The sequence below is a fragment of the Hylaeus volcanicus genome, chromosome 4 (genome assembly GCF_026283585.1).
Source record: "Hylaeus volcanicus isolate JK05 chromosome 4, UHH_iyHylVolc1.0_haploid, whole genome shotgun sequence".
Classification (NCBI taxonomy): Eukaryota; Metazoa; Arthropoda; class Insecta; order Hymenoptera; family Colletidae; genus Hylaeus; species Hylaeus volcanicus.
Window position 1 is genome coordinate 14,651,248 of NC_071979.1, and position 25,293 is coordinate 14,676,540.

Below are 25,293 nucleotides of genomic sequence, written 5' to 3' on the forward strand. Positions count from 1 at the left end.
TCACTCGAACCTTGGTGATAAATTGCGTGTGAAATTGCAAGTGTAATTGCAGCGATTTACATTCGCGTCAACCACGTACGCAAAAAGTTGCAGTAAAAGTTGCAAACTAATTCGGAAGGGAAACGGTGGTACGGACTGTAAATCACTCGTTTTCCGCGCTTTCTTGCGGTCATTTGTCCGCATTTGTATGCGTAGAAAGCATTAGACCGCACAGCAAAGCGATTTACGATCGGCTACGCGCACAAACACACTGGAGGCGCTGCCTTAGGTCGATTCATCGTCCAACTTCTATTTTGTTTGCTTTCAACGAGAACCACACGTTGATGTATACAAATTCTCGAAATTGCGATAGGAATTTCAATAGAACTCTAGACATAATTGTTATTAACCATTTGCAAGCGGATGTGTCTTCATAGCAAGATTCTAGCAAAATTTGTTAGCGATTATACGGTATAATCTCACGTGTGAATAAATTTATTGAAATTGCTTGTTTTATTGAAGTTGTTGAAAAATGTGGTATATATGCACACTTAAATATGGTCGGGTTATAGTTAGATGTAGTAAGATTTCTTTAAAGCAAGCCAACACAGAAGTCTGACGTGTATGTCATCGAATCACTGTAGAGGGATTTAGTTCATTTGTGAAGGAGTTTGATTTTACAAGGCGATGTTCCTAATTAGTGAGGTCTCTAAAGAGGTTTCTAAAGAGCTTAAAATAAACTTCTATATTTTCTCTGCACAACACAATAGCCTGATGTAAGTAACATCAAATCACTGTAGAGAAACTTAGTTCATCTGTGAAGGAATTTGATTTTACAAGACGATGTTAGACACAATCCTAAATAGTGAGGTCTCTAAAGGCCATCAAAATAAATCTCAACACCTTGTCTTGACAACACAATAGCCTCGTATAAATAACATTAAACCACTGTAGAGAGTTTTAGTTCATCTATGAAGAGATTAAGTCTTATAAGATGATGTTAGATAAGATTCTATCTAGTGAGGTCTCTAAGAAGCACAAAAATAGACTTCAACATCTTCTTCTACCAGCACGATCGCCTGATGTAAATATCATTGCACCACCGTGGGCTGTTTTGGAGAACAAATTCCCTCTTGCAACATCTGTAAAGCAATTGGAAGACGTTCTGATAGATGAACGAGTTAGCATTCCACTGGGAACTATTCAACAGATGCACGAATCTATTCCAAGAAGCATAGATTCATTTAATAAAAGCATTTAACAAAACACTGTAGCATACTTCACAGATGTGAACACCTGTGAAGTACGCTATATATGTCTACATTTTATGAGATGATTGAATAACGTCCAATGTCATCAGCAATAGACGAGTCGCCGTGAGCGGTCGCTGCAGGCAACATTTTGGAATCTGGGGTCGACTATAGCAACAGAATTAATGGAGGCCACAGACATGACGATTTATCGTACGATGAGTCGACAACGCGGTGCAACGATAAGTGAAACAACTTGTCTGTTTTCCCATAAACGTAACGGTCTGTTGTTCGACAAATGTTGAGTAAAAGTGATGCACTTCATCATGGTAAGAGTTATTTAGGTCTCGACGTGCTTGTTTCGGTGCTGAAATCACTCAGAGAATCTTTAGAACGAATAGCAAGACATATATGGTAAAACAAAACCGCTGGGGATTCCTATTTTTTTTCATAGGATTTCTATAATACTTTCACATCGCATATTGGTTTTCAAAAACAATCCTAAGAAGACTTCTACCGGTATAAATTTCGACGTAACTTCGGCGGAGACTTTGTATTAAACTTACGTGTTAAAAAGTAAAACTTTGAAGACATGCATATGTATTGTAGATGAGGTTGTTGGTAACGTGTGGTCTAAGTATAAACAAACTTCTAAGGAGGCTATTTTTCCGCATAAGTACTTTAAAACGGTACCGATCGTGTATTCGATGTGTCAGCACTAATTGTAAGTGTGATAAAATACATTTGTAAGAGTATTGTCGAGGACATACTTATTTTCATTATTTTTAATTATATCTTTTTGAAAAATTTCTGAGTAAACTGTCAACTATGTATAATTAAAAATAAACCGATTAAGGTCGTGTTTGGACTTATTTTCGCAGTGAAAATCTCGTCAATTTATCGCTAATACTCTCACGAAAACGCGAATATAAATATCTAAGTTTCTTTTGTAACAGTTCGTTTATGCTGAATAAGTAATAACACTGTTAGCGATGACGCTGTTACTCTTACGGGAATAATAATTAACCAGGAGTTACTGTATTTTCCTTTTAAAAACTTATGGAATCTGTTGGCAATGACAAAAAAATAACCATTGCAAAATATCAGCCTCTTGACTCAATTAATTTTTAAGATGCTACATTTTAATACATTGAAAGCTTTGAACAAATTTGATTAGGTTTTATAATTACTTGGTAATTGTGTGTTTGCTTGCACTACTTATTTCATAACGATATATTTACAATAATTATATACCTAAAGTATATACATATATGCATGAAATTGTACATATACAATAATATATTTACAATACTCTCGATGCCTGTACATTATTCTACATTTTTAATATCGACCAAGTTGTACATCATAAAGGTACCAAGTTAAAAAATGATGCCAGGTATCTGAAAATGAGATTATTTATTGAGATACTGATTGCTACTATTAAGTACTCCGACATTGAATTGCTCGAATACAATGAATATGTAACAGAAACGAATAAGTAAATTATACGATTGAAATAATTTACTTATATTCTATATTATTAATTACTTATAAATTATTAAAACAATTCACGATTGCAATCCAAATTAAAAATCAATGGAGGATACAAATGAGGTGAATTTGGGAAGAGGTAGGATAGCAAGGTTTGGATAAAATAATAGTATCATTTGGTGCCTAAGATGCGCTAGGTTGATCTGCATACTAATTTGCTTTACTTCTTAACTGTTAATTCTGACGGGATTCATAAAAATAAATTGTTTAAATGTATAATACATGTATTAAATTTAAATATTATATACAGTATTAAATACTCTATAAGGTAATGTAGGATCTAGCGTTTTCAAATAGATGGATCATCATGTCAAAGCAACCACTTTTCTCATTCGACGTCAGGCGTTTTGATAACATTGAAATAGGATGCAAACCACGTGAAATAGAGTAACTTCGCAACGTACTCTCGCTGGTTTTGAATTTGTTCAATAAGTGTACAATGATCCGAGTTTGCGGGTGTTGCTTGTTTCTATGAATTCTGCATCCATAAATGAGTGTTTACTTTCGAAACTATAAATATTGGTATTAAATTCGCTATAAATTATTATTATCGTTATTATTAGTATTCGTAATAAATTGATATCACTATAAGTATTAGTATTAAATAAAAAGACGTATTAAATACGTTTTTATTTTCATGAAGAATGATCTAATTTTTTACGATAAATTTACTATTACGCTAGAAAATTGTTTTTACACTGACATGGTTATATGTAAATTATTATTTTGCAAATTTCAAATTAAGGGTACAGTTCGAAAAATTTAGGAAATATAATTGAATTCTTCAATGCGGTTTTTAAACTAAAATTAGGTAATTCTAGATTGAAAAGATATATTAAAATCGTTTGTGTGTTAGTCACTGATCCAAACTTTGAAACTTTTAAAAGTTCTATGATAATAATTACATTCATTATTATCACTGACACCATGCTTAAAAGTTCCATTAATCTTCTTAAAAGCTTAAACTTTCCCTCCTTGATTTCACGTAGCCTCGGTCATTGTTCAATTTCATAAAAATACCTGGCATCCAGTTCGAAAAGTATTCGATTTGGTGTAAAATGATCCAAGTATATTTCAAATACTATACTTATTAAAAAATTAAATGTAATACTCCATGCGATAAATGTAAATCTAACATTTTTTGACGATAATTCAAAAATTATCACAAGTTAAAAGATTATTGTTGGGAAAATTTTTTTCAAACGTTTCGTAATTAAGTGAACAATAGTTTTATTACTGTCACCTATAAATTATTCAATCGATACAAATTAAATAATTTCAACATACAATAGTCGGAAGGGCAATGTTCGAAGATAGACAACCATTTTTTAGATAGGTAACCAATGACAAATTTGTAAGGATTAATCGAATTTTTACTGTATATTTTGTTTTACGTAAACAAATACATCATTTCCAGCTTATTAAATAAACTGAGATAAAATAATAGATCAACCATTATTCCATTTTATTTATCAAAACGGTGTGTCTGCTTACGTAAAACAAAATATAAAATAAAAATTCGATTAATTTTCACAAATTTGTCATTGGTTACCTACAAATTATAATAAGTTATAAATCAAGCATATATAGAATAATTATTTACAATTCAATATATATTTTAATTAAAACCAGAGTATGAAAGCAATGAACAATGCTATTCCGCGATAAATATCTCACTTCGTACAAAAATGTAACGGGTGTCGTACACACGGTTCGTCCCAAAAGTTTCCAAACATTAATTAAAACTCACTCCGTACGTTAGTAATTATAAATTTAAATTTATATTACTCGAAATACATTCCTCACGACGAAATACAATTTTTACTGCGGTCGTATAGCTTCAGAAAACACCGCTGAAAATTTTTTTTTAAGCAGACCGTGTACGCTTAAGAGGCGCGCAGCGGAAGCTGCTGTTACGAAGCCTTAACCTTATTTTCGAACATCGTTCCACGGGAATAATAGCTGTCCCTTTGGATCAGTATATCATTTTGAAACGAGTGAAACGAATTTTCCCAAGAACGCGAAATTTCCGTTGGAACGATTACGTGTGTTCCGGTCGTTGCGCGTAATTTAAGGCGAGAGCGTGAGTGCGTGTGCGAGCGAACGAGCGCCATGTTTTATTTTATGCACGTGATGTACACGCACGCAGGGCCCAAGGGCGAGAACGGGGAGCTGGGTCTGACGGGACCACCCGGGCCGCCGGGAGAGAAGGGTGCCCGGGGAAAGCAAGGGAAGAGGGTAAGCTTCAGCGAGGTCCTCCGGCGAACGACCACCGACCAAATCGACCGTACAAAAACCATTCCCTACCTAACAACCGCCCATAGAATCGACCAACTTTCCATCGATGCTCAGAAAGAAAAAAAAAAATCATCCTGGTCTATCTCGCGGTATCCTCCCCACTCTGTCCCTCTTCAGCTCACGTTCGTGAACCATCCCGACACCTACGAACGTCCTATCGAGTTTAAGCTCCTCTGTGTGATATGTAATGCACGACAGTAACGTTTTTGAAAGCTTTTCTCGGGCAAGGAGACGCATGCACCTGGCTGAGCATCCGTATATTTTTTGGTTTTCTTGAGCAACGCGACGAATTCTTTGAACGTTGTCGAGTTCCCTTCGAACCGCTTAAGCGTTTGAGTGCCAGGGGACATTTTACCAAACTGTGTCGATCTGTGCCACGCGGCAACGGTAGCATTCCCGCGTTCCTGAAAGGTGATGATCAGTTTCGTCGAGAACGTTGTACCGAGCACTCCTGTAATTATAGTTTCTTAAAGTATTTCTATTTTGTTTCAATGTGTGATTAATATACATATTGTACAATAATATATACAATTTATACATATACCTATATATGTATACTCTTTAAAACTAAATAATATGTATATTATATTATATATAAAATTAAGTAATGATAATATAAATTATTATAATTAAATACATATACGTACTACTGTATAATATACATATTGTTTTGTTTTACGTTTAACATAATACAGTTGTTGTATCGTTAACGAAAAGTAATTTTAATGTTGATTTTTCCGGTTATTTTGATTACGGATTGTTTATTTAAAATTGTTTACTACAACATGTGTTTAATGTAACAGAAAGTGACTCACCGGGGGTATGCTTCGGTATAACTGATTTATCAATAATGAAACCTGATTGCGTCGCGTGGCATAAAACAGCTAATCAACCGCTTCTCCTCTGCCCCCACTCCTCAACTTCGTTTAACGTTCGATGAACCTCGACACGATTTGATCCCTTTAATTTTCTCTCGACTCGAATCCCATTTTGTTTACTTGCACGATCAAAGTGTTCCAGAGCTTTCCTCCCTGTTCTGTTCAGACTTTTGCCCCGTGTTCGATAAGAAACGAAAGACAATTTGATCTCCTTAGAATTTCCTTAACCGTTGAAGCTGAGAATCGTTACGAAGTTCGAGATCGAAATCCCCCCAAGATGCACTCTGGTCTCATGCTACACTCTGGTACCTCGATGATACGAGCGTTACTCAGACCTCGAAACCGTTTGCGTGGAAATCACGAGACACACATGCATGATTCAATCACGTGAGCATGCGAGCATGCGACACGCATGGTCACCTGCTTCTTTTCATTTAGCTAAGTAGAACAAGTAGCCGTTAAATTGCATTGTCGTTGCGACGATGATCGATGGGGAATGTTCCTGACATGTTCAAGACAGATACCATCTAGAAGAGTGGAAACCCGCGATTATAGCGAGGTTATCCCGCGAGGAATACACAAAGGGTATAGTAGGAAATAATACTTTTCCAGACACCAATAGTCAGGTGGTTCAATTTGTTCACGAGCTATTAGCATATGGAAAGGCAACTGACCCACAACTTCCTCGCAAGTACTCAATCCATTTCCAATTCCTACATATACAGTCCTCAAATGTGTATAACAGGCCCAGGAAATCCACCTCTTTCTTCCTTTTCTCTCTCCTTCATTCACACTCTCTACATTTTGGGACAGCTATGATCTATCCTGACCTCTCAAACAGAGCCTGCTAGGTAATCTTATTGATGGGTCCACTATCAGGGCCAAAAGTATATCGTTTTCCTTCTCTTCTTTTCATCTTTTTTATATTCTCTGACTGCTGTTCTTTATATCAAGCTTTCGACTGATTTCTGAATGTACCAGATTGTAAGACAAGGCCTGCTATATATGGGGGTCCATCAGGCCCAAAAGTAAATCCACTCTCTTCCATTTTTCACCTCTTCCTTCTATCTTCTCCGACTGTCATACCTATATAGAATTTTCAATTGACCTCTCAATGTCCCAGATTGCAAGTCTAGTAGGTAACCTCATCGATGGCCCCATAAGCAGGCCCAATAAGAAATCCATTTCCTTCTTTTTCTCTTCTCTTTCTGTTACCTTTTTCGAGTGCTATACCTATAAAGGGCTTTCGACTAATCTCTCCATGTCCTAAGTTACAAGACAAAGCCTGCTAGATAAGGGTCCATTATCAGGCCCAAAAGTAAATTCACGCTCTATCCTCCACCCTATCTTTCTTCTACCTTCTCCTACTGCCATACCTATATGGCTGATCCTGAATAAAATAAACAAATGACTTTATTAAATTGATGGTATTTTTTTTCAATTATTATCAGATTTCTTTCATGTGTTTTTTATTTATAATAAAAAAGATAAATCTGTTTAGTGGTATAGTTTCATAAAAAATATGTACGTATGTCCGTTTCACAGGAATCAACAAGGACAAAAATGTCTACTTTTTTTAAGAATCAGTATAATCAATAGAATATTCAATTATCCTCTCAGAGCCTCAGGGTCTGAAACAGGGCCCACACTAAATAGCCTTATTAATGGCCACTGTCATACCCAAGAGTATATCCATTTTCTTCCTATTTCCTCCTCTCTACCTTCTCCCCCCCCCCCCCTCTCTCCCTCTCTACAGACCGCCACAAATATTGCAATTAAACTCGTGATCCTCCGCGGATGACCTGTCTTGTCACCGAAACGAACATTCTCCATAATCCCGGCATCGTCGTTTCGAAACTGATTCGTAACGTACATGGAACAAATACCGCGAAAACGACGAATCGTCCGGTGATAAGAAAAACGTTGGTGGCAGCAAATAACACGTACGCGATTCAACACTCGACGCCTCATCCGGTACATATTTACTCCTCGAGACACCGCTTTTGTGTCGCAGTGATACAGTCGCGCGATTATTAAGGTGTTCCTCGCCCAACAGGCGAGAAATAATTCACTTCTGGCGGATACGGTCGCATTACACACCTGCGCACTGAACATTCGTAACCATGCCTGGGCGACTGGCTGAAAAATAGGGTGGCGTCTGGAAAGCTTCTTCGAAGACGGAGATCTTTCGAATGGTTACGTGTTGGGAGCACGTATATCGAACTATGAGCCTACTCAATTTTATTACAAACTTTTAACCTCCTTGATCGTTATGGTCGTTGGCGTGGAGCCACTGCGTCTGGACTGATCAAAGAGGTGTCGACGAATTAGATGAAATCAGAACAAGAAGGAAATTCTTTAACTCTACGGTGCGCATACATTCATAAATGGATTACATTGTTAAATTTATTTAGGGTCATTCGTAAGTCACTTCCGTTTTATAACGATTTTCTTCCAAATACATTATTAGATAAGATATCTCAATCAATTATGTAATCTTCATTATTAGCACTAAACTTACCAATGTTTCATTTGTATCTATTCCAACTGTGGTTAGACAAATCACTAATCTGACACTTTTTTCAATTGAATGCAAACATATTTCACATGATACTAAATTCAATGATGCATGTAATAATTGTATATAATTTATATATCGTATATAAGAATTGTATACAAAAGTTTGAAAAGAGTCATTCGACCGGTCGTTGTAGGTTTCGTGATAATTATCACTTGCTCTCCTGTAGCAGGTAAATTAAAAATTGCCACTTGTAGGTTTCCTGAAAGCATTATTATTTGTTACCTGCACCGGAAGTTATTTATGAATCAACCCGATAGTATTATTTCTCATTTACAATTTCAAAGTATAAAGTGCGCACTAGCGTGTACATGTATCAACTATAAACAATCTACGCAACACGAAATTAAAAATGTCTACATTATGCCTTGCACTTTTCCCGTAACATAAAACAAATCGTCCACTGTAGAGTTAAACTTATAGATTTGCTCTCATTTTTTCTGCTGCTTCAAATTTGAACACAATATTTCTTAGCCTATACTTCTACATTTTATCGACCAGTCCAGCTTCTCTCCTCACATAATTATATTTCTAAAATTTAGTAGTCTAAAATTTAGTTAGTCCTCTCAGGTGATACACAAACATTCGACGAAATCGTACGATTCGTCTTCAAGAAAAATCTGCCCGAACGCCACCTTACTTTTGCATTCCGCGGCCCGAACGTGTCTTTTACGTTAAGGTCTAACCGTAAGTATATCCGCAGATCTGACGAAACGATCGGTTCTCGGGGACATTTGCAAACAGGCACAATCGAAGTAACACTACCCCGTCGTTGTTTCACGAACGGACCGACGCCATTTAACTCGTTAATTAAGTCGTCCGTTCCGCGGCCGGGGAGTCCCCCGGTTAAAGTGTAAATAGTTCGACTCTGGCAAATAAAGCAAAATCGGGACCGCTGGCTCCACGATCCCTGACGCCCGACAAGACCCTCTGAGAACCACGAGGGATTTCGCACGAAAGGTGTCCTCGTGTCGACACCGAGGAGAGAAATTCCGTCGACTCTGTAAGTTTCTCGGGTGGTCCGTATCCGAAGGACAAAAGTTCCAGAAAGAAGCGCGCGACGCTTCCGGTATCGCGCCGGACCTCGCGTTCCTTGAGGATTCGCATTCGTTCGAATCTCCTCGGGTATTGCAAGTCCTCGACGGGATTCACCTGTCGAGGGTTTTTTTTTTTCTTCACTTGCGTAGTTTGCAACTGTCAACTGTCTAGTAAGTTTGCAGCGCCCTTGTATAATGCCTCTATTTAGTTCCTATGTTGCAGAGTTGGAGTAATTCGGCTAACCGTGTCTGTTGTCCGTTCTTTTTATAACGATTTTGCGTGACTACGGTCGCGAGCGAGTGAACAAGAAAAATTGGGAGAGAGCGCGGAGAGGGTTGGAGTGAGAGTGAGAAGGATGGGGAGAGAGAGAGATTGATCGCTTACCTTAGTCGGTAGTATTTAGCGTAGTGTGCGTAGCTTGTGTAACTAATTTGTGTTTAATGTAGCAAGTAACACCACATTACTTCTTCCCCTGTGTGTCGGTTCGAATAATTAATAACTAATAACCACTACTCCTGGCTTTGAGGCTCTCGCAACTTTATCCACCGGTGATCGATGCAAGCCTGCGATTGTCGCGTAAGTATCAAACAGCCCCTCAAACAAGTATGTAGCTTTTATCATCGATTCGTCCTCTGTGACCACGTCGTGTGTTACACGCCGCCGGTTCACTCGTGTTTTAACGATATCTTTTTATTTTTTTCTCAATGTTTTTTTAATCCTTCTCTAATTCGTTCTTTTCTTATCTTCTGTCTCCTGATCGTTGCACGACGCAAATTTGCATCAAATAACGAAACCGATTCTTTTGTTGTTTTTTTTCTTTATTAGTTGCGATTAACGTTGAAGGTCCTCTCAACGTTGACGAGTCGATTTCACTATTTGTTTAAAGTATTTTTGTAACTTATTCGAAAAGGTATCGCAAGGTACGGGTGCAAAAAAAAAGATACAGCGATTCCTGTCTAACAAGTAATTATTCCTACTATTTTTTGAAACTAGTGTCTTTTCATTACTCGTTATTCGAGGGACGAGGTGCAAAGAAGAGGGTCGAAAAGAGTGGTTAAGTAATGTAAATAAAATTGACCATTTTCGACTTTCTTCGACTTTAGGACGGTAGACTTATTAGTTAACACGTTGACCACTACACATGTATAAATAACTGGACTTTTCTCAAAGAAGCTAAATAAATTAATTCTGGGGATATTGTGTCAAGGAAAATAAACATTAGAATATCTTATAGTTATTTTCTGAATGTTTATATACCTTATGTAAATCTATTATTGATATGTGCAGCAATGTGCATATTGCTAATAAATGTGTAGAGAGTATGAACGTGTAAATAAAAAAAATAAGTATTATGATATATATTAGATTAGTAATAGTTAGATAGTTTGCAATTGTATGGAAATAAAATTTCGCCCTCTTTTCAAGAGTATTAGTCTGTCAGTCAACGTGTTAAATCGTGATTAAAATTCACCGACCTCCCTCTCTAAGTGGCATGGCTCGGAGCTAGTGTTATAATATTTAGACAGGACGCACTGTGTCTTTAATTAATCGAACGAAGAACATATTTTAAATTGTATTAATTGTAGAATATTCTCAAACATAGTGCACTTATGTACAACGTTACAAACATATATCGACATTCGCATGATAGTCGTGCGGAGAGAATATCAGAGGACAATAAACTAGATTTATGAGTAAAGGGAATTGAAATTCATTAAGAGTATAATAAACTAAGATTGCAATGTTTAGATTGAAGATGTATGTGGTGTTGAAGAAAATCTTTAGAGACTTTGAAAACGTATAATACTTTTATTATACTGAGCTTATTACACGGAGTAAAAAATATTGATTAAAATAAAGATCGAAACATCAGTATTACCGGTGTTTGTTAATGACACTTTCCATTCTTCAGCAGTAAGAATGATGTTATATCACGAAATGAATAAATATAATTTAGAGTTGTGTTTAAGTAATAACAGACATTTTCATTGCTTTGGCAAGAAACATGTGTTGTTTCCAATTAAATGTTTCATTATAAATATGTATACGAACAAATTTTACGCATGTATATATTTAGAATGAAAATTTTATTTGAAAACATCAAACCATTCAAATTCATCTTTAATATATAATGTTATACGTTGATGATATATAACATGTTTAAAAAAAAAAAAACGTTTACAACTAATAAAGTCTAACACTTTTGAAGTTAAAAATGCTACAAAATAACAATAACTCGATAAATTATTGAATATTTCTATGTTTCACAATATAGTTTAAGCAAATATCGAGGACATCACATCACATGGAAAACTTGTTTGGCAGTCAACCGAAAGCAACCAAAACTGTATATACGAATAATTTCAGTATTTCAAGTTTGATCAAAAATTCATTTAGGTATCAGCAGACCCATCGTGGACGGTTGTCAGTTCAGCGAGTACTATACACCCTCAAAGTCTGTAAATAATATTTCTTGAACACCCTGTGATCAGCAAATTACGCGCGTTGAAAGAGAAGGAGAAAGGGAAATTCTGATAGCTTCCAATTTCTACTAAATTTGATCCCACTAACAAGCGCTCCCGTTGTCGTCAAATTGCATGTGACATTAGTAGTACTTTTTTTTCGTGTTGTCGATTAAGTGTTCATTATTGTGTATAGATTTCGTATTGTAATCGTAGCGTAGCCGTTATCGAGCGATTTTGGCAGAGATTCTCGAATTTCCGATGGATTGCAGACAACATTTACGAATGAAATCTCGAAAGCGCTGCTGACAGCAGAACGTGACATAGATGGTATAAAGGGTTGCCAAAATCGCTCGGAGTATAAAGATGTAGTATCCGATGAGACCAATCCTCTCCTTGTGTCCTTCCCTCCTATGGAAAAAGAGAAAACAGATTAACGCTTCGTCGTGGGAGGAAAAAAAAATTGTTTCAAAACGATTCAAGGAATATGGAGGACCTGGTTGGATCTGACCTTACAGTGTTACGTTATAGGGTTTCAAGGGTGAAAGCGGTGTGGCATTGATGAGAGGCCCACCCGGTCTACCGGGTCCGAAGGGTGAACCCGGTGAACGGGGTTACCGAGGCGATAAAGGCACCACGGGAGACACGGGCTCACCAGGTAGATTTTCACGAGCCATTCATCTGCGAAATTCGAGAAAAAGGACGACGATGAACGATCTTCTCCCTCCTCGCTACTAATGAAAAGAAAAGAAAAAACCGATCGCATTCTGCGATGTCTTTCCTAACCTGATACATTCATTTTCTACGAAGATAAGAATACTCTTACGTTTATAGAAGCTATCGCAATTCCATTCAAATTGAAGACACTTTCTTGGTTGCCAATAGGACTGGATGTGCATGAATGGTTTTATCGACTGTGTGTCAGAGATGGGCATAGTATAGTTAGAATTATTTAAACAAGAAATTGGGTAGAGAGACTTTATCGTTATTCCGCATTTGAAGGGTTCGAATAAGTTAGGTATTTATTCGACGATGATGGATGAAAATTTTTATTGAATTATTGGTAAACGTATTCGACGAATGAAGATTCTCGTGAGTATCATTATAGGAGGTTTATTTGAAGCCTTCGGTTGACAGAGAGTTTCTTGTCGTAAAAAATTGGATCGAGTAGGTTCACTAAGAATACATATTGCTTCCTACTAAAACTTCAAATATATATCTTTATTCGTTATTCGTCGAATAAGTTTATTTCAAATAGATATTTCTATCCTTTATACGACGACTAAACTCGAGGAGATATTTTTATTCGTTATTCATCGAATAAGTTCATTTCAAATAAATATATCAACCCTTCATTCGACGACTAAACTCGAATATCTTTATTCGTTATTCGTCGAATAAGTTTATTCCAAATAAACGTGCTTACTTGTAATTCATCAAATGAAAATAAACCGACTTATCTGTCTATACAAAATTGACATCTGCTATTTTTCGTATAAAAATACTCCGTAGTGTTTTTATTCGACGAATAACATATTACAGTTTTTCACCTCTCACTCAGCACTCGAAAGTTTTATTCACATTCTTGCCCGTCTCTGCTGTATATCCAATATTCGAGACATCTCAGATTTTATCTCGAAAAAAAAAGCAAAACAAACGAAAAATTGTTCGGTGTCTCAGGTATGTTGATTTCCTCGAATTCATCGTCGTACTCTCATTAACGATGGGAGTGCAGAGCTTCCAAAACCGTTTCGGATGAACGAGTCGAAGCGTGAATGAAACATTGCGAAGAAGGAGGGCGGGTGGGGAGCTCCACAGGGTAGGAAGGAAGGAAGGAAAGATACTTTAGTAACAATCGGGGTCTTCTGTCCGCGCGGAACTATTGATTGCGCGGAAGAGTCGAGCTTTTACAATTTATTTCTACTAGTAGAAATTCGCACTTTCAGGACCGAAAGGAGAACAAGGACACCCCGGTACGCCTGGTCTCCAAGGAAAGGATGGAGAAGTTGGTATCCAAGGTCCCCCAGGATTGCCAGTAAGTAAACTGTGTGCGTAAACTACGCTACGGGAAATCCTATTTATTCTATGTCACTTATCGTTTACATATTGCGTCGTATTAGTAAATTCAACGGTTTAGTCATACTCGTAATGGAGACTAGTCTGTGAAGTTTCGAAATTCGGGAGAAGAGATATTCCATTTGGATTAGAAATAAACTGGTGATAAATATTAAGTGTAGAAATTAACTCTCTGATTTTCTGTTCAATCATTTAGTATTTATCTATTATTTATATTAGTTTTTTTTGTAACTCTGATTTAAGTAAATATATTTATTCCGTATTTCGTTACGTTAAAGTAACAAAGTTCTCGATCTGATAACCTAAGTCTCAATCTGCTGACTATAACAGTTTATCTATGTATACCAAGTTCAGTAACCATAAAATTTTGTTTATTATTTTTCTTCTAACATATTGCAAGTATAACAAGTAGTTATAATAATTGCAAAAGAATAACAGTAAGTAAAATATTACACTGCATGTAAAAAGAAAGTTTCGTATGCACCGATCTAACCATTTATTTAATTTTTAGAATTTGTTAGGTCATTCCATAAGTAAAGTCGTTTTCTGATGCTACCTTTCGGCGAAAGAAATGAAAACTTATGTTTACTTTAATCATGAACGTATTAACAATATCCTTTCTATAGCCTTTTTCCGTCTTTTAGTTATCGTCTTAATTCCATCTTTTCAAAATGTTCGAGGTTTTAATTTAAAAGACTCAGCTAGTCCTGATTTGATGCGTTCAATATTATTGAATTTTTGTCTGGTTAAAAAATGTTGCATAGATCAAAATAGATGATAATTACTTACTTAGTGAAAGGTCCAAAATGTATAATGGATGTGATAAAAGAGTCCACTAATATTTTTTTTTATTGTTATCCTTATTATGTACGATCTAAAAAAAAAATATGTCCTTTTACAGTAACGTAAAAGACATTACTTATGGGTTGACCTAATATAACACAATAGCAAATATTACAACGTGACAACCATTAAATTCGATTTGGTTTAAGGTTATCAGAGCAATTTTAGGTTTCAGAGATGCTAAATCCGTTACATATTACGTAAATTGCTTGCCACAATTTTGTTCAGGGTATATCTGGGCCTAAAGGTGACAAAGGTGAATACGGTGATATCGGACCGCCGGGACTTATGGGCCCTCCAGGTCTACCTGGTCCTCCGGTATGTAAATTGCTCGAAACACACTCTCGAGTCTCTTTTTATTACGCGGTGGACTCCATGAAAAACCGAATAATAAAGAAATCGAAGAAGCAAGACCTCAATTTACGTCGAAGAATTATGGTTACGTTTCATCATTTTCACGATGAAGACAGTGATTCTTACACCGCATTAAATAGAGACTCGACTGTGACTTGTTGCACCATTGCTAGGTGGACACGACTCAATGAAATGTATAACGTCACGGATGTTCTCGGTAAACAGGGCTACCCAGGTTCGAAAGGTGAAAAGGGAGAGAAAGGCGAATCGGTGAGTCGATTTTTCAGCAATGCATTGCTTTCGTCGGATAGGATAACGAATACCGTCATTTCGAATCCCTTCCCCTATTATATTTGCATTCAACAGCGAAGGAAAGACATAGTCGATTGTTAGGCGGGAACTTCAGCTGTTGAACGCAAGGGTTGTTGAATCCATCAATTTCCTCCCGTCCAAGTAATTCGGGGTCCTCGGTTTCAATGCGCCGTTAAGTATATATTGTGTTTCACTCGATCGCTTTGGAATCGAGGATCGAACGGGACACCCCATTTTATAACGAGACAAATTCAACGATTTGACGATAATAATCTATTTCTTTTCATGACACGACATCGGACTCCCGCCGACAGAAATACAAAAAGCTCAGACGAAGGCAGGTACGTGTGTTTCATCTTCGTTTCTTTGTAACGTGATCTCGTTATCGGGAACACATCTAGCCCGTGGTCCGGAGATGGTGAGAAAAGATTTATCATTTGAAATGCACGTTTTGTTACAGGGTGACGGCACGTTCGAGGTGAATGCCGGCGAAATGGTGAGTAGAAGAGCCCATTTCGAATTGTCCGTTTCGCGATTCGTTCATCGGAAAAGCGCGGTTTCGATCGAATTCCGCGATTGTTCGACGTTTATGTATTTAATTGTTCGCAGATAATGGGGCCACCGGGACCACCCGGTCCAGCTGGCACTCCTGGACTTCAGGGTCCACCTGGCATCAAGGGCGATCGAGGACACGATGGCGCTAAAGGCGATCCTGTCAGTAATCACCGTTTACTATTAACCTTATTTTAATAATGAAACATGCCTTACTGTAATACGTGTTCTTACTGCAAATAGTTACACTGCCGGTCATCGATTTCAATACATATGATTTTTTCAAAGAGGGACGCAAGTAGAAAGCCACTTTGCAAATATTCATATTTATTGAAGTGGAGTAATCATATTTGAATTCGTTGTCAAGGTTTTCAAACAATTGGATGGATAATTTACTTAAATTTGACATATTTAAATTTTTCAGCTTTGACTGCCTTCCATTTCTCTTGCAGTACATCCCTCAGATGATTTTTATTCATAATTTACTATTCATAATTATTCATAAAACTGTTTTTTTCAAATACAGGGTGCGGCGTCTAAATCCGGACAAATTCCAATTTAAATTGTTTGCCATATGATCTTATACGGATCGCCTTTTTTTCTTGAAAGCCACGTGTTCCTAGAAAGTCTTTGCGTTCTCCGTTCGACTGTTGAGATTATTCGGCTCTTCGGGTACCCTAAATCGGCTGTTTATGATATGGATAATGCTTCCAAACAATCTGAGGATTCATATAAGACTGAGATTCATTCAAAGGAACGCGTTACACAGACTTCAGCAGTCGTAGAAAGAGCTCAGGTGGTAATTTCCGAGAACTTAGGGCAATCGTTGCGGAAAATCTCATCCGAGTTGGGTATTAACGAACGAATAGTACATCAGATTGTAGAGGAGAGACTATGTTATAAGTCCTCCCTAATAAAAATACGACACGAGTCGTTTAGTCCAAAACTAGTTGTCTGCACATGTTTTGGTCCAACAAGTTTTGGCTCCTCAATAACTTATTTACTAAAAGTATTGAGATTAATGGCTGGTAGTGTATAAACTGTATTGCGTACATCAGAGCTGGACACCGCGACTGTCTCAGAGCACGCTAAGCGCGCAAACTAGTGGCGTTAGTTCTCGCGCTCGCCGTGTGCTGAAACGATTGCGATGCTCCATCATACAGTACGCATTAGCTGCAATGCGATAGAAATTATCGAAATAATTAAAAATACTGCGTAAGACGGATTTATTTGAATTTACGTTGTACGTCTTATAGAGTTTATTAAACGCAGACTTTAACCGTGTAATCTTGAGAAAGGTAACGAAATTACCGTGTTACAAGGCCCAATAAGACGCATTTTTAAGTGTGACTTCTTCTTTCACGTTGCAGGGAGAGAAGGGTGCCAAAGGAGATCCGGGTCCAATGGGACTGCCCGTACGTATTTTCCTCCACAGATTAGGTTTGTCGGTTAGGTAGGTTACCAAGCGCGGTGAAGTGCCAGGGAATAAAATCTAACAGAATACAAGCGAAACGATAATTCAGCCATTGATAAATTCACTTGTTTCTTATTTAACATTAACACATTGAAAGAGACACTGTCTGAAACATGCTCGTACGCGTACTTTACTTCCCAGCGAGGATAATAACAACTATACTTTGTTGTCAGAACAACAAGTACATAGCGAGAAAATGGAGAAGGTACATATAAATAAAAGGTACACGCCTACATAGCTGCACAATACATAACTCATCGATATTATGAATACAAAGAAAGAGAAACGTTTTTAAGTGAATGAAAACTTTGTTAGATCATCCCATACGCGATGCGAATAAATATGTTTCTTTAGATGATCGATAAAGAACACAAGATGTACTCCTAAATAATGTTTATAAATTGCGTATTTGCAATAGTAATACCATATTATTATTTTTTAGCGAATAATGTTAAAAAAGACTTTATTACTTGGCAGTTTCAAAAACATCGAAATAAACTAATGATTGATATAGTTTATATCAGCGTTTTCCAAAGTGCCAAGTGATAAGAACTCTTTTAACATTGTTCATGACAAGAAATATACTGTTTGTACATGGTTTTAAATAAATTTCAAGGAGATTAAATTTAATAAATTAATTTTTCTTTCATACATTTATGCAGCGATTTAGCGAACAACATAGTAAAAAAATATTAAACGTTCTCGTAAACATTTTCTTATTATAACAATATTAAACTTCTACAACACCTTTTCCTGTTTATGGAACAATTTTGAGTTTATAGATGCGTTAAACACCTCTTTCTAATTTTCGTAGTAGACGTTGCTGCAACTTTTCACCCAACAAGTATTATTCAACATTTTATTGAATATTTACATTTTTTTCTAATTTTCTTCAACTCAGAACACGCCTGGACCACTACATTTCATTAATGCTAGTAAACACCAATTTCTACTAACGTGTGTGCGCGTGCATACGCGACTATTTACAAATAGGGCGCCTCTGGCATCCATTTATAGAATTAGGAGCAAAATTAACAGTCCTCTAGTTAAAACATTAAGTTATCGTATAACGAGCCCAACAAAAAAAGCTGTCGAGAAACACCAGCACTGTCAAGTGATGATACGACGTAACACAAGTCTCGCTCTACTGCGCGAGGTAGATGCGCAATAAACATTCACCATCCATTGCTGTACTTACAGTCCAAATTAAATGCATATGTAAATGCACACTCGTCCCTGTGATCTATATCGTATAGCTATCGACGTCGAAGGTCTTCTGCGCATCTACCTTGCGCAGATACGGCACTCGTGTTACACTGTATCGTCGCTTGGCGAAGCTAGCAATTCACAGCTGTATTTGCATAGCTCCATTGTACATTTTTCGATTTGGACTCATCAAATTTTAATATAATATTGAAGTAGAAAGCTAGCATTATTATTCATACTAACAATAAGTGGACCACTAATCAAATGGATCATCTTTAGGAAAGCCGCATTGCTTATGGGATGTCCTAATAAACTCATCTGCACTCGTTCATCCCACTATATGTTCTCGTGGTGGCATTGTAGTCGAATCACTGATTCGAGATATTTGTTTATTTACAGGGCCCCATGGGACTTAGAGGAGAATCCGGAAAACCCGGGGATTCCGGGAAACCTGGTGTCATGGTAAGAACGCGGACCTCTCGCTCCTAACGTCATCGTTATTTGGCCTCGCTGCTGAATCATTGATAGCCATTCACTAACGACCAGTGTAATCAATTGTCGCTTTCTCGACATGGCGTCGTACTTCTTCGTATCCACAGCGAGATCCTTGAAATTGCCTCTCGAATATGTTCTATCGTATCGTTTACTGTATGTAAACGGATAGTATAAACACGTATAACGAAAAGATCATTTGAAAAAAAAAAACGACACGAGAGACAACGTGCGAGCAATGCAAACAAAAAAGAAAGGAAAAGAAAATACCTCGAAGGAATATATCAGTTCGTGTCGATAACCTGTCCAAAAGTTCTCAACGTTTCCATACGTGACAACGTTCAGTCATATCGTTAGCGTTTATTCGATAAGATGTAATTGCGAGAATGAGTGCTAGTTAATTCGAGCTATCAATTTCGGACCGCGGACCCTCCTGATTCGATAGCTTCATCGTTGCTTGTTTATCGATCAATGGGGCTACTAACGATAATTCCAACGATGAAAGACGATGAAGAGACAAAAATAATGACCGTCCGTTGCGAAAATTAGACATCGTTGTGATATCATTCTCGCACTCGAATACCTGGTACTAAAAGGACAGTTTTTACCGTAGAAGAAGTTATTAAATTCGTTCGTTAACTTGAACGAAGCAAACGAAAGGAAAAAAAAAGAGAAACGAACAAATCCGCGTCTTACATGTGTATTGGTTTTAGATAGTTAAGACGACTGTACTTATATTAATAGTTGGTACGTTCCGCGTGGCAGAGTATCGCTAATTGAGAAAGAGTAATTGTTTAATTTCGACACACGTGGGTCTTTTTTTGTGTTAATGTGTGACAAGGATGAAGTTTCGGGAGAAACAAGTGTCTTCCATAAATCTTAATGTGTACGAGTAAACCGTTCGATGCTTTTTTCAATATCGAATTTTGCACATACGCATTACAATCGGTGTTGTATACTTATTTATCCAACATAATATTTAGCGGATGATCGCACTGCCATCCGTCCTGTTAACATGTGCTATATGTCTGCCTGTGTAACTGTATATCTATATACACTGAGAAAAGAATGTTAGTCGAAGAATCGGGACGTCGATGTAGCATTGTAAATTGCAGAGAGCAAATTTCTCCTTAAAACGTTTCTCGGATAAGCTAGGGGATAGTCACAGTTTTGGGTGAGTGTCTAGATAGAAATATCCATCGACGAGGTGAAGCAGTTTCGATTTGGGGATTGAAACTCTTCCACAATGGCGGTGGTGGGCATAGATATTGGAACAATGATATATTATTAGCACAATGAAACCATGCAAAAGATGTTATGAATCAGTAGCGTCGCCAAGCGACGATATGGTATAACACAAGTACCGTAGTTGTGCAAGATAGATAAGCAGAAAACTTTCGCCATCCACTGCTACACGATATAGATGCACTTGGATAGTGAATGTCTTCTGCGCATCTATCTTACGCAGTTGCGAGAATTTTATTACATATACACCACTCCTTCAAAATACGATCTGTCGAATACATTGGAATACATTGCAAATGCGATAATTGCACTAAACATTTTCAGTGTAATTAATTATATATTTCAAAACGTAAATCAAACCTATTCAGTGAAAGAGACTATTACTGCTCATCTGAAAGAGATCATTAGCCACTGCTGTGTATATACATTTACTCGTTTTATTCTTCCCTAATCTTCGCTGAAGCATCGCTAAGGAACGATAAAATATGAAGGTGTACATATACAGTAGTGGTTTGCATTGCTTTCAAAATACCACTGTGTTTATTTTTATCCTCACACGAGCAGTAAGCAGTGGTAACTATCCGTGTTACTGAGCACTAAAGGTTTGATTTATGTTAAAGAAAACATAATTTATTCTAAGCTATAATTTATTCTAGCTATCAGATTTGCAAGAAGTGGTGCAATTTCTATGGCCACTACTGTAACTGTGTCAAACTGTAATATAAATGTTCTTTGGTTAAACGAAACCGTAATTTGGAATAACTCATAGAGATAACTGAAACAAGCGAACGTTCCTACAGACTTTATTCACAATTCTAATGTGTTCACTTTTCTCTGTTCTCTCTAACAGTTACTCCGAATGGTGGTTGTATATAACTGGTTCAAAAACCAGAACAATATCATTAACTATTTCCAATCCCTGGTTCTGCTTGCTACTTATAGAAGTTTTCAAGATACCTGTTAAGGTATCGCAAATTGTTACGCAGAGCGTAGTTGTTACTTAATTATAAACTTAATAACATTTACAGTTCACGCAGGTACATTTTTTCTCAGTGTATGTCACTAGTTTCGTTCATCCCTTGATGTACTTTTGATCATGTACCTCGTCAACCGCATCTATCGTTCCCATTTGTTACTCGGTTCACTCATCGTTCAAGGTTTCTTCCTTCGATGCCCATTTTCACTATTCCTTCCGTCGATTACGATTCACTGCTTCGTACTTAAAGACAACTCACTTATAGCATTCCTCACACGTAGTGATAATTGAACCGTTTTACCATGATTCTTCTTTCGTTCGTTTCACTCCGATATTTGATTTCACACAATGTTCAACATGCACGTTATGTGGACGTTCGAAAGGTTCCCTGCGAAGTAAGACATGTAAAGAAGAGTAGCCACAAAAGATTTGCATCGACGAAGTTACAAGAAATCGATCGTTAACTTCGTGGAATTGTCGATTATGCGATCGAGGTGTAATCCTTCGCCGACCTGGTGATTCTTAAGTCTCGATGTACTTCACTTAACAAGGCAGTGAAATTCGGGCAAATTTACTGTTTAATTGAAACGTATACGTATCACGGTAACGAGGTCGAGGGAAAAGAACTTCTGAATCCTTACTGGTTGGAGATTATTTCAGAATTATAGGTACAAACTGTATAGCAAGCCTGGACACGATAACTGTTTCAGTGCACGGCGAGCAGGCGAACTAATGGTGGCACTGGAACACTGCAATACGGCTGCGTCCTTCTATGACGCCACTAGTCTCGGTGCTCAGACATGTACTTGCTGGACAGGTTGGTAGAACTCTTTGAAGGACATAAAATAAAATATTATAATTAACATACGTGCGGGAATTAACTTGAAAAGTATTCTTGAGTTTGTAAGGAATTATCTATATGATAAGAATTGATACTTTTGTTTAATGAAAGGATTTTTTAAGAAATTGGACGGTTCAAGCATTTTAGTGTTTTAGAAAATTTTCGACACTGTATTTAGAATCATCCCAAAAATATGTAAATATAATGAGATCTAAAATTAGAAATGTGAAATGTAATGTCTCTTAGGTAGTGAGAAGAGAAGGGCACCCATAAATTATTATTATTATTAAAGTAATAATAAGTAGTTTAATCCCTTTAATTTTAATAAAATTTCCAAGTAAGTAGGCGGGCCCGATTTTATCATTTAAAAGCGTTACTGCTATACACTTATCTATTTGTACTGAATAGAATTCAACGTTTAAAAATTGGTTACTTCGTAGACACATCTCTGCTGAAAAGCAATAATGAAATATCTTACAATGAGTTGATGAACAATAATTATTTCAAGGTATTTTATTAACGTCTAGAATGAAAGTTCCGTGACTCGCTTATAACACAATGCGATACTTGTTTGTCTAGCTTCTTTTTAAAGTTTTTCATCATTACATTCTTAGGAATAAATGTTATAATACAAAAAACGTATACCTTTTAATAATATATTATATATGTAATTTATATTTCCGTTAAAATCATCACTTTTGTGTAATATTATTATAGTATACATTGTGCGAGACTACAACAAAAATATTCATATTTTAATTAGTCAGATTATTGCTTTCCAGTAGCGATTTGTTCGTTAACACTATTTTGTGTTTCTCAACGAGTTCTACCGAGTTTAAACAGTCCCTCGCCTATAATTTTAGAACATACCAACCATACACGGACATTTCTTTAAAATCAGTGCCATTATTTCTCATCGAAGATACTCCATCCGATTGTATCAACGTTCGCAAGTATTATCAGAGGAGTGCTTTGAACTTGCCTGTTTTGCGACTAGAATTTAAGCTATTTATTTCATCGACTTATCCCGAGCTTCTCGTTTCAAGTAATTTTCGTTATCGCGCTTCGCTAAATATTGTAACGTGTATACTCTTATATTGTAGATTCTTGAATAGTTGAGGTTCCCTACGTCACAATTAACGTTCTTTTGCAAGGAAAAAGAAGCATGCACGAACTTTTATCACGCGTTCATTTCTCCATTAGGAAAAGTCAACGAAACGGGGCAAGATATTCCGAAAAAATAGCATACGCTACTCGACGTTAAAACTATAAGCTTAATATTTATTGAACAAAGAGTGCTACGTACTTTCGGTTAAATTACCGTTCTTAAACCATGTTACCTACTGTTTATATTAGAGATGTTTATCGCGCGGTTTCCTTTTCTACTCGATACTGCCTGAATTCGAGTTATCTCGGGGTGAAAATTGTTTATTAAACGCTGGACTAACAAGTATCTCGGCGCGATATTACAGCCACTGACAAAAAGTTTTCGATCGAGCACACTGATAGGAAATTTAATGAATACATTGATGTTTTAAAGTGGTAAAATGTTGGGTTTATTTAAATTGATGAATGGAGGGAGCTCGATATAAAATTTAAAATTCGTTCCTCGCGAGATTAAGAACAATTATTCTGAATTTTATATCGTTAGAGTGTCTGTAGCTGATGTGATGGTATATTGCAAACGTTTGACTTCCTTATTCACTGAATTAAATGTTACCAATTCATCTCCCAGAAGTGATTAAAAACGCTTGTTTAAATTTGATTTATCGTTTCAAAATATCATTATTATTTTATTCTATTATTTTAAATGACAAACAACTGCGCTGTTTATACTCATGAAGCTAATTATATCACTCACGAGTGGAAACTACTTTCCTGGATTTCTACCTATTGAAAACTTCTTTTTATATAACATTCAGTTTCTTCTTTTTGTTATAATAAATGAAAATCCGTGTTATTTTATTGTCGTACACTTTATATCAAGCTCCCATTAGTTCCCTATCAACACCAATTATATATAACAACATTTTACTATCCCAAAACATGAGTGCTTTCAGGAAATTTCCTGTTAATCCGTCCTCGCGAAAATTTTTCCCAGGTGTTATACAATCTACTCTGACTTGAAAATTCGTTCCAAAACATTTAACGATTATTCGTTCCAGAACTCGACAAAACTCTCAATGGCGCAAAGAAGCTTAAACGCTTTGGCGTTCGCCGACAAACGATACTTTTAGTTTATTATTTTTATCTCTATCTTTTTTTTTTCTTCTTAAATCAAGTACACGTTGCTTGTAGAGAGTTTCCATGCGTAACAACGGAAACGTCGCTGGAAAACCGAGCGGAGTGCATACAAAAATTCGGAAGCGGTTGTCTGCGGGGCGTTTGTCCTGAGGAGGAAAACGCAGATACGAAAATGCTTTAATACACCTATAAGCGAAAGATCGATTTAGGCACGAGATGTACAGTCAGTCCTATAAGTATTCGTGCCCTCTATGTCTATCGAAGAAATTTGTCTAAATTAAATGACAGGTTTGATGTTTCTAACTAAACGCTTCATTATAAATATGTATATGAATATACTTTACACATGTGTTAGGTGTAGACAATAATTCTGTGCCTTTTTATTCAATCATTTATAACTCTAGCTTAAACAGATATACAGTCAGTCCTTTAAGCATTCGTACTATCTGTGTCTATCAAAGAAATTTGTCTAAATTAAATGATAGATTTAAGTTTCCAAATAATTGAAACCATCATTTAATTTGGACAAATTTGTTCAATAGACATAGGGGGTATGAATACTTATGGGACTAACTGTACTTACTCGTTATTTTGGTACATTAAGTATCAACCTTTTACGTCCACAACCGGAGGGTCATTGCAAT

General features: G+C 36.6%; 1 protein-coding gene across 12 annotated transcripts in view; it reads left to right on the forward strand.

The window, feature by feature from the left end:
* Positions 1-25,293, forward strand: part of LOC128875607 (collagen alpha chain CG42342) — a 238,599-nt gene that overhangs the window by 196,686 nt on the left and 16,620 nt on the right. For 11 of the 12 annotated variants that reach the window (XM_054121319.1, XM_054121318.1, XM_054121326.1 and 8 more), the window contains 10 exons: positions 4,930-5,018; positions 12,566-12,692; positions 13,981-14,069; positions 15,182-15,271; positions 15,533-15,577; positions 15,934-15,960; positions 16,080-16,115; positions 16,229-16,333; positions 17,542-17,586; positions 19,251-19,313. In XM_054121319.1, the coding sequence (XP_053977294.1) occupies positions 4,930-5,018; positions 12,566-12,692; positions 13,981-14,069; positions 15,182-15,271; positions 15,533-15,577; positions 15,934-15,960; positions 16,080-16,115; positions 16,229-16,333; positions 17,542-17,586; positions 19,251-19,313 (716 nt within the window). The remainder of the gene's footprint in view (positions 1-4,929; positions 5,019-12,565; positions 12,693-13,980; positions 14,070-15,181; positions 15,272-15,532; positions 15,578-15,933; positions 15,961-16,079; positions 16,116-16,228; positions 16,334-17,541; positions 17,587-19,250; positions 19,314-25,293) is intronic. The other variant, XM_054121327.1, reaches the window with a different exon arrangement.